Source organism: Bos grunniens, chromosome 3, assembly GCF_055505025.1.
Source record: "Bos grunniens cultivar Pamir isolate PY7600 chromosome 3, Bosgru_T2T1.0, whole genome shotgun sequence".
NCBI classification, from domain to species: domain Eukaryota; kingdom Metazoa; phylum Chordata; class Mammalia; order Artiodactyla; family Bovidae; genus Bos; species Bos grunniens.
This window is the reverse complement of record NC_141167.1, coordinates 28393339-28406843: the sequence shown is the minus strand read 5'-3', so window position 1 is coordinate 28406843 and position 13505 is coordinate 28393339. Positions and strand designations below refer to the sequence as shown.

At 40.5% G+C, this 13505-nt stretch overlaps 1 protein-coding gene across 2 annotated transcripts; it reads left to right on the top strand.

The window, feature by feature from the left end:
* Nucleotides 1-3225: 3225 nt before the first annotated feature.
* Nucleotides 3226-12477, top strand: MAGOH (mago homolog, exon junction complex subunit). 2 transcript variants are annotated; one of them, XM_086389156.1, is made up of 5 exons: nucleotides 3226-3395; nucleotides 6306-6364; nucleotides 8719-8829; nucleotides 11065-11147; nucleotides 12238-12477. In XM_086389156.1, exons 1-5 carry the CDS (start codon nucleotides 3308-3310, stop codon nucleotides 12335-12337), a joined length of 441 nt encoding a protein of 146 aa, XP_086245282.1. In that variant the 5' UTR covers nucleotides 3226-3307; the 3' UTR covers nucleotides 12338-12477. The 2 variants fall into 2 exon arrangements, with proteins under 2 accessions (XP_086245282.1, XP_086245291.1); XM_086389165.1 differs by lacking the exons at nucleotides 11065-11147; nucleotides 12238-12477 and adding an exon at nucleotides 8952-9277.
* The last annotated feature ends 1028 nt before the right edge of the window (nucleotides 12478-13505 follow it).

Genomic DNA, 13505 nt, shown 5'->3' with positions numbered 1-13505 from the left:
GTACTGTGATGCTTTACTGAGTGGGGAGTGAGCAATCTTGTGAGATAAAGACTCTCAATATTATCATTCCCATTTTAGAGATGAGAAAAAGAATGAAGACACTGCCCAAAGTCAACAGTTATGTTTCAGTTCAGTTCAGTTCAGTTGCTCAGTCGTGTCCGACTCTTTGCGATCCCATGAATCGCAGCACGCCAGGCCTCCCTGTCTATCACCAACTCCCGGAGTTCACTCAAACTCATGTCCATTGAGTCGGTGATGCCATCCAGCCATCTCATCCTCTGTCGTCCCCTTCTCCTCCTGCCCCCAATCCCTCCCAGCATCAGAGTCTTTTGCAATGAGTCAACTCTTCGCGTGAGGTGGCCAAAGTATTGGAGTTTCAGCTTTAGCGTCAGTCCTTCTAATGAACACCCGGGACTGATCTCCTTAAGGAAGGACTGGTTGGATCTCCTTGCAATCCAAGGGAATCTCGAGTCTTCAACACCACAGTTCAAAAGCATCAATTCTTCGGTGCTCAGCTTTCTTTATAGTCCAAGTCTCACATCCATACATGACCCCTGGAAAAACCATAGCCTTGACTAGACGGACCTTTGTTGGCTAAGTTATGTTTAGTGCCCCCAAAATACATGTAGCACATGTGGTGTTCTCTGCCTCAATTTTCCTTCTCTCTCTCTCTTCATCTGGCTTAACTCCTATTTGTCCTGAGTACTATGCTTAGGGAGCCTTCTCTGTTCTCTCAGACTCAGACCTAACTCGTAAGGTTAGATAACTCTGTGCTTCTACAACAAATTTTGCCTACTTGTATTCCAATACTCTGCCTCCCACTCCCATGCCAATGAGGTTGTTTTTACCAAGGTGACCCAGGATCTCCTTAATTATAAACCTTGGAAATACTTTCAATCCTTTTCTTTCTTGACCTAGAAGCAGCATATAACACTGTTGGCCCTCCTGTCTTAAAGTACTCTTATTTTGGTTTCCATGATACCATACTCCTGATTTTTCCCTACCTTTCTGGCTTCATCCTAATCTCCATTGTCTGTGAGTTTCATTCTTCTAATCTTTCCATTTTACAGTCCAGTCTACAACATTGCAGACAGAGTGATCTTTCTAGAATGCAATAGGTCTTGTCACCAACACCCCTTTCCACTTTCCTGCTTAAAGCCCTTCATCTGTTTTCCTTGCATTTAAATCCAAAAGCCTTGGGTTTTAACCCAAACTCCTTAACATGGGTTATAATGTCCTTCGTGATTAGTCTTGTACCTCTTCTCCAACCTCATTACTATATTTTCAACTTTTTTTTCTGTATTATAACCAAAAAGTTCTGGGCCCTCTGTCTGAAACATTTTCTTCAGGAAGACTTAACTTAGTCCCTTAGACTGGACTAGGAGCCACTGCATGAGCTTCCATAGTTTTCTGTGCTTCCCCTACTTATGAATTTGATGCCTACATTATAATTGCTTGTATGCTCCTTGACTGCCATCACTGTATTCCCAGCATGACACACAGTAAATTATGCTAACCTCAGACACATTAGATACATAGATCATGCTCCTTCAGCTATACTTTACTATGTGGTTTCATACCCCCAAGCCTGAAATTTCCTTACAGCTTGATTGGAGTTGGGTGTCCTTTAAATTTTCTCATCCCTTTTTGATATTTGCCATGTCTCCAGATGCCCAGATTCATCAATTACATTATAATTTTTATAATTTCACTTTTGGAAAATAACCCTGTGGTAATTACCCAATGTCTCTAAATACTTAACTCATTATTACCACCTCAAGACTGTTGTGAAAATTCAAAGAAAGGGCACTCGTAAACACACTCAGCCTAGGGGCTGACATTTATTAAGTGATCCCTTATCTTTTTTATACAAGTCCCTTGTTACCACCCACATCCAGTGTTTTTTTAAGAAGATGCCTTCTAGCAATTTGGAGTTTGAAAAGTATTTTTCAATTTCCAAGACATTGTTTTTTATCCTTGCAATAGTTCTGCCAGATGTGTAACATTATTATGCTCATTTTAAAGATAAGAAACCTGAGGTCCAAAAAGTTTAATCAGTTTACCTTTGGTCACAGTGAATCACTGTCACACGAGGGATTATTTTAACACAGATCATCAGTGACATTCCCCTCACCCACACCCCCGCCCCAGCACCCACTCTTCATTCTGTTATCAATACTTTTTCAGAGAGAAAAGCAGTAACGGCAAGATTGGGAATGATATTCAGGGACCACTAGCCTAAAGACAGAACAGTGTTATAGTCGCGCGTGCTCAGTCGCATCTGACTCTTTCGCAGGCCCTCAAAATGATGCCATTTCAGCACTGTCTCTAGAAACAATTCCGTTTTCCATCTGGCTGGAACTTAGATGAGTTAAAGCAGGCTTCTAATAATTAAGTTTGGTTGCCCTTGGCCTAATCAAGGAGGAAAAAATTTTCCACAGCCGAGAAAACATTCGCAGTCAACCACTTAGGCCTGAAAACACAAGAGCTTCCTGGACAGCAGTTGACAGTCCTGATTCAAACTGTGGAGAAAAAATAAACACACAACAGGTCCACTGTGGAAGATTTTGGCTGATTGGTTTGGAACTAGTATTTTTTAGGCGCTCCGTCCGAGGCGATTCAATTGCGCGGGCAGAGTGGGAGATCAAACATTCAAAACTTAACTCCTACTGACAACACCTCATCTAGAGACCAGTGAGGCAGAAAGGGGAAAAAGTGAAGTAGAAAGAGATAAAATGGAGAATAAGTGCGGGAGAGTTTGTAGCCCAAAAAAAAAGGCAAGCTCCACTGCGGATTTAGGGAACGCGTCGCTGAGTTTCTTGAACTGATTTTTAAACAGCAGAGTTCAGTCGGAGCCAACGTTAGAGACGCGCCAAGGCGCGCTGCGTTCTCCCGAGAGGTCGGATCCTTTAACCCTGTTTTACTGATGGGACGACCTAGGTTCAGAGACGGTGAAGGACCTATTCCAACTCACACTGTTGGGTATCCTAAATGAAACTGGAGCCTGGGCCTCAAGCCCCAAAGGGACACTGATCAACAGCCCTCAGCCTCTTCCGGTCGCAGGCCGAGGGGGCGGGGCTGAACCGACTCCGCCTCCGGGGGAAAGGGGCTTTCTTTCGCCGGGATGGGAGATGTCGCCTGGTCCCATCTCCGGAAGTGGGAGGAGAGAGGGAGGGGTCGCTCCGTGACGCGCGATGACGTTTCCTAACGTCACTTCCTCGCGCCGCTGTAAACGTCAATGTCGGGCGCCTTTAGTGGTGGTGCGGTTTGCTCTTAAAAGTTCGGTCTTGGATCTGCTTTGCGAGCCATGGAGAGTGACTTTTACCTGCGTTACTACGTGGGGCACAAAGGCAAATTCGGCCACGAATTCCTGGAATTTGAGTTCCGGCCCGACGGTGAGAGAAGCGTCCCGGCTTCCCGGGAGCGAGGTCTAGGCCTGGGGGTGGGCGAGTGGGGAGGCCGGGGATCCGGAATGTACGAAGAACTAGAGGAAGGGACCGATGGCTGTGAGGCGCCGATTTGGAAGGAACGATCCTTGTCCGCCCCACTGATTCTTTCAGTCCGTGTGCTAGGGCTTCTGTTTAGTGACGATTTTGACCATATTGCTTTATTCAACAAACCTTTCTTGAGCGCCTATCTGTGCCAGTCTCACTTCCACAATCTGGGGTGTAGGAGTGAATGATAAACAGACTTCCTCCCTCGTGGAGCTTGTATTCTTTTGCTGGGAGATCGTAAACAAAAAAATATCCCAAATAGTGTTGAGTGTTCAGAAAAGAAAATGATGGAACAATTGCTGATGGGCCGCTTTTAAGAAGGATAGCTATTGGAGAACTCGCTGAAGAGCCGATGTTTGAGCTGAGCTCTGATTGACAAGGCGCCATCTCGGGAAAAGAACGTTCTAGGCAGAGATGAGCTAGGCATGTTTCAAGTGGCCATTGTGGCTGAAGAGTAGTGAACTCTGGGGAGAATAGTAGGAGATGATGTCAATTAGGTAGGCAGGGGCCACACCATATAGTCTTGGTGAGTTTGGATTTTTTTTTTCTAAGTGCAGCAGGAAGCGGTTGGAAAGTTTTAAGCAGAGGTGTAATCTATTCTTGAGAAAGTATTGTAATTATTAGGTGCAGAATGGGCAAGAATGAAAACTACTTAACAGGAGATGGTTACAATTGTTAGAAAAAGGATGTTGGTTAGAACTAGAGTGATAGTAAAAGTAGAGAAGGATTTAGGATACAGTTGGAGGCAGAACCAATAGGACTTTGCCAATTGATAGGATTTGGTGAGGGATCAATATGGTGAAGGAAAAGAAGTGAAAGATGACAGAAAGCTTCCACTAAATGGAGGCACAAAGATGAACTCCTTGTAGTTCAGTTGCTAAGTCGTGTCCGACTCTTTGGGACCCCGTGAATGAACTGACAAGCCCAATTTGAGAAAGTTTTGTTAACAATGATAAGACAGTGTATAAGGTGTTATAGAAAGAAACAGAAAAGACTCTGGGAGCAGAAAGAAGGCACCTAACCTAGCCTTTGAGTCAAAGAAGGCTTCCTGCATAAGATGACCTGGGTGGAGAGTATGAGTCTTTAGTAATGTGTAGGAGTTAGTTAGACAGATGGGTCAAGAACGCATTTTGGACAGCATTAACAGCAAAGAGGCTGAAAACCCAAAAGGTGCATGGGATGTTTCAGGCAGAAACCAAAACAGTTGACCCTGGAACAAGTTTCAAATAGCATGCGTCCATTTATACACAGATTTTTTTAGTAATCCTAATAAATACTGTGGTACTACCTGATCCACAGTTGGTTGAATTGAGGATGAGGAACTGTAGATACTGAGAAACCACAGATGCAGAAGGCTGGCAGACTATTAAGTTATACTCAGATTTTTGACTGTGTAGAGGGTGGATGCCCTTAACCCCTACGTTGTTTAAGGGTGAACTGTATTTTGATTAACCCCAGCTCTATGTGAGAGTCCTGTTGTAGGAATGAGGCTGGAAATGAGCTCAGCTTAGCAGGAAGCCACATTGAGGATTTTGGACTTTATCAAGAAGGTAGTGAGGAGCCGTTGTCAGTATTAAAATGTCAATATTAGAGTGACCTAATTGGATCCATCTGTTAACTGTTTCACTCTGTCCACTCTATGGAGAATGAACTGAATGGAGAGAGACTTGAGACAGAGACACAGTGCAGTAAGGCATCAGTTATTTTGACTCTTTTTAGTGTGCCTTGTATACGGAAAAAATTATCTCCTCTATTTCCTTTTATCTTCTTCATATCCACCATATATACCCAAATCAGCCTGTTTGATGAACAGTGTCACAGAGGGCCTTGTATACCAAAAATGCTCAATAATAAAACCACAGCTTTTCTATCATGTTTAGAAAAGGAGTAGATCAGTGTTTCACAGTCACATGTTAATATATGTAAAAACCATTTTATAGTTTTCAGAAACTTTCACGATTCTTTTAAGCCTCTGAAGGCCCTGTGTGCAGGTAGGTTATCAATCACTCCTATTTTCAGCTGAGGACATTAACCTGCTGAGATATGATTTGCCAGTCACAAGAGAGTCTGTTCTTTTATCACACCTGAGCTGCCTTTTGCAAGAATTGTAAATCATTGTCAGCTGTATTTTTGGCTAGAAGGTTATTTAATAGTGTTCACTGGGGGAAAAAATCCATAACTTAAAGTTTGAGAATTGTTTTATTCAGTGGAAACACTGGGGACTTAAGCCTGGGAGATAGGCTGTCAGGGATAGCTTTGAGGGACTATTTGAGGGACTATTCTGAAGAGGTGAGGGATGAGCCAGGATATATAGGAGGTTTTAGAGGGAAAAAAAAACCACCAAAAAACAGGTAGAACATCTAAAGGTTACTGTTAATCAAATACCAGACATCTAAAGTTAATGAAGTTCGCATTTTTCTTTGTATGGGAGGATGCTAGGCTCATTGAAATCATTCCTTTGATATACACCTTAACTGTCCAGGGCCAGTATCCTATTTTCAACATCCTGAATCCCCTCAGGGTGCACCCATAGGGAGGGGGCTGGGGGTGGTGTGGCTGCAGTGGCTGATGGCTTAATGGCTGCAACATCCTTTGTTTACTGATAAGGCAGGTGACATTTTTTTGTTCACCAAAGCCTAAAGTGAAAAGACTAGTATTGTTGAAACACCAGAGATGTAAATACTAAAACTATTAGACACTTTGAAGGGAAAGTTAGGATACATTTTAAGCAATAGCTGATAGTCTTGGTAGGCTAATGACGCTTTCTTTATGTTTTTATTATATATTGAATTTGTTTTTTGTCCTTCACAGGGAAATTGAGATATGCCAACAACAGCAATTACAAAAATGATGTCATGATCAGAAAAGAGGTAATGAATTGTCTGAAGGCCTTTCATTCACTACCATTTAGCCTTGTGTCCTGTTTTTATTCTTTCTGGGAGTAATGAAAGTGAAGTCGCTCAGTCGTGTCCAACTCTTTGCGACCCCATGGACTGTAGCCTACCAGCCTCCTCCATCCATGGGATTTTCCAGGCAAAAGTATTGGAATGGCATGCCATTTCCTTCTCCAGGGGATCTTCCTGACCTGGGATTGAACCCAGGCCTCCTGCATTGCGATTGTAGGCAGATGCTTTACCGTCTGAGCCACCAGAGAAGTCCAATCTGGGAGTAATATTGAAAGATAAAGAATAGGAAAGTATAAATGTGTCTGTAGATGGCTTCTAAAGTTTTTCTCAAATCTTCTTTTAGTTTATTTTTTCTTTAATAGTGATGAGTCAATAACTGGTAATCATTTGAAGTCTTGCAGATCTTGGTTTTGAACCTTGAATCTTTTACTAACATGTGACCTTGGGAAAATTTCCTGGTTGAGGTTGATAAGTCTCAGTTGCTTCATCTGAAAAAACAGAAAACATACCCGCCACTAACTTAGTGTTTGATCTATTCCTTGGTGGTGGTTGTTCAGCTGCTAAATTATATCTGACTGTGCAACCCCATGGACTGCAGTACACCAGGCTTCCCTGTCCCAGAGTTTCTCAACTCCCAGAGTATCTCCCAGCATTTGCTCAAAGTCATGTGCATTTAGTTGGTGATGCCCTCTGACTATCTTATCCTCTGTTGCCCACTTCTCCTGCCCTCAATCTTTCCCAGCATCAGAATCTTTACCAGTGAGTTGGCTCTTTGCATCAGGTGGCCAAAGTATTGGAACTTCAGCTTCAGGATCAGTCCTGCCAATGAATATTCAGGACTGATTTCCTTTATGATTGACTGGTTTGATCTTCTTGCTATCCAAGGGACTCAAGTCTCCAGCACCCAGTTCAAAAGCATCAATTCTTTGGCGCTCAGCCTTCATTATAGTTCAGCTCTCTCATCCGTATATAACTACTGAAAAAAAAAATAGCTTTGTTTATATGGACCTTTGTCAGCAAAGTGATGTCTCTGCTTTTTAATATGCTGTCTAGGCGGGAGGAGAAGGGGACGACAGATAGCATCACCGACTCAATGGACATGAGTTTGGGTAGACTCCGGGAGTTGGTGATGGACAGGGAGGCCTGGCGTGCTGCAGTCCATGGGGTCGCAAAAAGTCAGACACGACTGAGCAACTGAACTGAACTAGATTTGTCATAGCTTTTCTTCCAGGGAGCAAGTGTCTTTTAACTTCATGGCTGCAGTCACTGTCTGTAGTGATTTTGGAGTCCAAAAAAATAAAGTCTGTCACTGTTTCCATTTTATCCCGATCTGTTTGCCATGAAGTGAGGGGACCAGATGCCATGATCTTAGTTTTTTGAATGTTGAGTTTTAAACCAGCTTTTTCACTCTCTTTCACCTTCATTAAGAGGCTCTTTAGTTCCTCTTCACTTTCTGCCATTAGGGTGGTATCATCTGCATTCCCTGGTACCTAGCACTCAAGAGAGCTCTTTTAATTTGCATTTGAGTAGGCAAAAAGGAGTGTGGGAAAGCACTTAACATCATTGAATGCATGTTAGATTCTAGTCAGGACACTAGGTACTACATCTGTAGTCCTATTTTAACCCCTATTGTAAGCCTCTATGATGGGTGTGTTATATATCCTTTACAGATAAGACATTGAAGACCTATATATTAATTATGGGGCTTGTTCAAAGTTACCCTTCGAGTTAAGAAACTGAGCAGGAATTTAGACCTCTGCCTGCCTTTGTGAAGTCCGTGTTTGGTGTGATTTCTACCACACCATTGAACTTCATTAAAGCCATTCTTTCCTTTTAAGTGCTTTGTCACATTTGGAAATGTCTTAATAGTATATTTTCATACTGTAATATTAGCAATCAGTATTATGCTTAGCCATACATGTCAGCATCCTCACTTTTTTTTTAATGTGTAGTAATATGTAAAATGTAAAAGACATGTGTCTGCTCTTCAGAAGCATGTCATTTAGTTTAAAATAGCCCGAGTTACTCACAGATCTTTCTTTGGGGCTCAGGTGTGCAGGTAGGCAAGGAATAGGTCCAGATGAACAGGATGTACCAAGAAACAGAAACAACTAGATGTGGGATTGAGGTGTAGTCACTGGACACTTCTGACCCTGCCATCCTCTTACATGCCCAAGTCAAGCTGGAATGGCTTCACATTTACAGAGGTGCCAGAAATAAATCTTCATTAGTTTTTTTTTTTTAATCTTTCATCACTATCTGAGTCAGAATGCTGCTTAGAGATACAATTTGAATTCTGTTTTTTAACTTGCTTTCAGGCTTATGTACATAAAAGTGTGATGGAGGAACTGAAGAGAATAATTGATGACAGTGAAATTACCAAAGAGGATGATGCCTTGTGGCCTCCTCCTGACCGAGTGGGCCGGCAGGTGAGTGTTTTAGCAACTAGCCACAGTGCAGAAATCTTACAAATAAGATAAAGCTTCCTGCTCTGCATATGACACTGAATGTACTCAGTGTGTATGTGTGTTCTGGGCCCTACACCGAGCAGGTCACCAGCACCTTGGTCTAAGGCAGCACGAAGCCCACACGGAGGACAGGGACAGCAGGTGGAGCTGCTGACCACCTGGAGCCCAGCCCTGGATTTCTTCTTCTGGTCCACCTCCCGCTTCTTGAGAGTATTTGCTACCCACATTTCTTACTGAGTAACCACTATGGACAAAATGTTGCAAAGATGGCAAGATAAATAAAACATAGTCATGTCAGCAATGTAATGGAAAGTCATGCCAGCAACTAAGTCTATCTTCTTGCTTGGATATTTATTCTGAAAACATTGTGGTAATTAAAAAATAAAAGCCACTGTTGTATTTGACCAAATTAATAGGAAAGATTCTTCTTTCTACTTTAATGCTGCCTTCCAACTTCTAATTGATTTCATTGTCCCTTCTTTTGTCCTGTAGAGCCCATTTTTTCTTTCCTGGAGTGACAGTAATCTTTTAAAATGTAAATTTGTTTATGTATTCCACTGATTTTAAACTCTGGCTTCCCACCACATTTAAAATAAAATCTGAACTCCCAGCTTACCTTCTACCATTTTCACCATCTCTCACTGGGTTTAAATCTCATTGGTCTTATTTCTGTTACTCAGATTCACCTAGGTACTTCTTAGTTTAGAACCTTTACATCTGCTACATATTGCCTGGAACATTCTATCTGAGACTGTCTTTATTATTGAGGTCTTCAAATGTCACTTCTTCAGTGATGTCTTAAGAGCCTATCTAATCTAAAATGCCTTTTCTTATCACTTAAATAAGATCTGGTTTTTGTCTTCATAGCATTTATCATTGTCTGAAATTGTCTTGTTTGGTTTTCCTTATGCATGATGATGAAATATTCTAAAGCATCTAAAAATAATGAACTTGATCTACATATAAAAACTTTGTTGAAAACAAACAAAAACCAAAATAAATTAACAAACCAACTGGAACCACATAGATACAAAAAACAGAGTAGTGGTTATTAGAGGGAAGGGGCTGGGTGTGCAAAATTTGTAAAGGGAATCAACTATATAGTGACAGAAACTTAAATTTTTGGTGGTTAGCACAGTATAATACAGAAGTAGAAACAGAATATTGTACTTATGTAACAAACCAATTTTAACTCAATACGGAGATTCCCTGGTGATCAGTGGTTAGGACTTGGCGTTTTCACTACCAAGATCCCACAAGCCATGCCCTGTGGCCAAAAACAAAAAACTGAATGTAATCTAAAACCATGAGTGGAAAGAATACATTCCAACTTCTGGGCATGCAGGAAGAATACAGTGGGAGGTGGGTCTAAACTGCAATATTTCTTGAAAAAGAAATCTGACACAAGTACAACAAAATATTAACTTTCAAGTCTGAATGTTAAGAAGTAGAACTCAGGGGACTTCCCCTGTGGTCCCGTGGCTAACACTCCATGCTCCCAATTCAGGGGGCCCCGGGTTCGGTCTCTGCTCAGGGACCTAGATCCCACATGGCTCAATTAAAGATCCTGCATGAAGACCAGCATAGCCAAATAAATTAATTAAATATTTTTTAAAAACAAAAGAAGTAGAACTCAATCGGTTATAAGTTCCACAAGGGCAGAAATCTTTGTTTGGTTTTGCTGATCTGTCCCACAGACCTCCCCCTCCTATTCCCCACCCAATAGATTTTTTTTTTCTTTTAAGATTGTGGTACTTGTTCCATTCTTTAGAAATTCAGGCCCAAGGGCAGACAACTAGTAAGTGAGAAAGCTGGGATTAACTCAAGGTCTGGAATTCCTTTCCTTGTCCCATTGTTGCCCTTAAAAGTTAAGATGCTTGGTATTTGTAAAACAGGTTTATACATGTTATTCCACATTGTTAACAATGAAAACTCCTATATGGAACACAATGTAAATTCTTCCAAATGTGGAGCCTCACAGACACAACTAAGAGTAAAAGCTGCTTAAGCACTAAACCAGTATTTATGTCGTACCATTTATCTCTTTGTTTCTAGTACCCAGTACAGTCTAGGGCTCAGGCTGGTCTTGGTAATGTGGCCATCTGTATTAGAGTTCATGTGATTTGGAAGATGATGAACCCTTCTCCTGTGTGATGAAAAACCAATTCAGATTGATACTTATTTCAATGTTTCTAGGAGCTTGAAATTGTCATTGGCGACGAACACATTTCTTTCACAACATCAAAAATTGGTTCCCTTATTGATGTCAATCAATCCAAGTAAGTACACATGATCCTTATATACAGATATGTCTGTTTTCGAGCATGCTGATATGAAACCCATAATCAAATTGAGACTGTTATGGTACAAATCTAAGAACTGGCCAGCTTTGTCCCCCTCAACAGAGAGACTCCCAAATTATCTTCAAGGGCTTGCTCCTTTTGCTTTTGGAGTTTTAGTCAGCTGTCGTCAGTAGCACTTGTCAGTGATACACCCAGAGAGTAATGCCGTAGGAGCAGCCAAAGTGGGTAAGAATCTGGCCAAAACACAAAAAACAACTGCTGGAAATAACCTATGAAATCAGTGAGTCTGGGTACCTTCCTCAGTGTTGGTTATTCAGATTGCACATCTTAAAGCCTGACTGTAGTAAAACTTGAAATCATTTAGAATACAAATTAAAAAATTCGTTTTTGTCACGGTAAATTATTGAGACATGAATCTCTATGCCACACAGAATCATTAGAATTTGGCAGCCTCTTTGGCTCTTGTGCTTTGAGGATTTGGGATTAGATACAGTTCACTTTTAGTACATGTTGGACATATTTGTCTTCCTATGAACAATCTCCTTGTTCTTACCCAGTTATGCTGTAGTAAGGTTGAGTGAGTCTCTTGGTCCTGCTTAGCACTACCTCTTAAAAAGGAAGTTTTCCTAATTCTGAAAGTAATACATGCTTACTGTAGAAAATATAGGAAATACAGAAATGTAGAAAGGTGAAAATCACCCATAAAATTATCAGATAACCATTAATCTTAAAGTATTTCTGTCTTTTTCCTGTGCTTTAAAAAATAGTCTTTTAAAGCACAAAAAATGAATTGAGATCAACAGTCTGTTTAATCATGACCTTTTTCTACTTAATATAAGCATTTCCTTCCTAAAAAACCTTAACATTTTAAATTACTTCTTAATATTCCATTTTAATGTATACAGACTTTTTCTTATTTTTGGACATTTGGTTGTTTTCAAAGTTTTAATTCTGTAAATACCTCTTATGAGGAATACCCTGGTACATAAATAATCTGGGTTATTAAATGGTATTTTTTGCTGAGTTTTTTCAGCTTTTTAAACATTTTTTTCCTCTTGCATTACAGGGATCCAGAAGGCTTACGAGTATTTTATTATCTTGTCCAGGACCTGAAGTGTTTGGTCTTCAGTCTTATTGGATTACACTTCAAGATTAAGCCAATCTAGATGGAACATTGGTGTGGACACAAGGGGGGTGGGAGTGCTGCTTTTAATTACCATTATCTAGACATTTTTGTGTATATCAGGGCAATATTTTTTTTATAAACTATAAATGATTGTCTTTAATAAATACATAACAAAATGCATTTTTTTTTATTTTATAAAGACCTGAACATGTGAACTTGTCTCGAATTACTTTTTAACACTAGCTTCTTATGTGAAGTATTGCCAAAAATCTAATCAACTCTGTACATAAAACTACGAGTTTATAGGAAGTAAAAGATTAGAGAAACATGCTAAAAAAATAACAGTGGAAATCCAATCAATACGGAGATTCCAGGGTAAGTGATCTGATTTCTTTAAAAAAAATAAGCTGTAAACAAATGGAGATGGAGTGGGAATGTTAATGGAGATTTGAGAGACATGTAATCACATAATACAATGTTCAAACCCTGTTTGGATCATGATTCAGGAAATGTAAAATTGCCATCAGTAAGAAAATTTAAACACTAGATATTTGGTATTAATGAAGTATTAATTTTTTAGGGAGTAAAATGGTATGGTTGATGTTTTTTTTTTCATCGAGCTTTACTGAGGTATAATTGAGGTTGGAGGGTTTTTTTGTGTTTTTTTTTACTTATTTTTATTTTTGGCTGTGGTAGTCTTTGTTGCTCGGGCTTTTCTCTAGTTGTGGAGAGCAGGGGCTACTCTTGTATTGCTGGGGCTTTTCATTGTGGTGGTTTTTCTTGTTGTGGAGAACGAACTCTAGGGCACAGGTTTAGTAGTTGTGGCACATGGGCTCAGTAGTTGTGATTTCTGGGCTGTAGAGCACAGGCTCAATAGTTGTGGTGCGTGGGCTTAGTTGCTCTGCAGCATGTTGGATCCCCAGACCAGGGTTCAAACCCATGTCTCCTGCATTGGCAGGTGGATTCTTTACCACTGAGCCACCAGGGAAGCCGGAGGTTGGAGTTTTTAAAATCACCTTTATAGATACATCTGAAACTATTTCACTATGGGGAAGTATACTTGGTTTAATACATTATGAGGGATAAAGTGGCTAGTTTCAGAAAAACTTTCCAATAATTCATTTAAAGTCAGAATTCTAGCAGCCATTTAAGAAGCGACCTAGTTGGTATAGATAGTGTGGGGATTTGTTCAGCAGGTAGATCTGCAG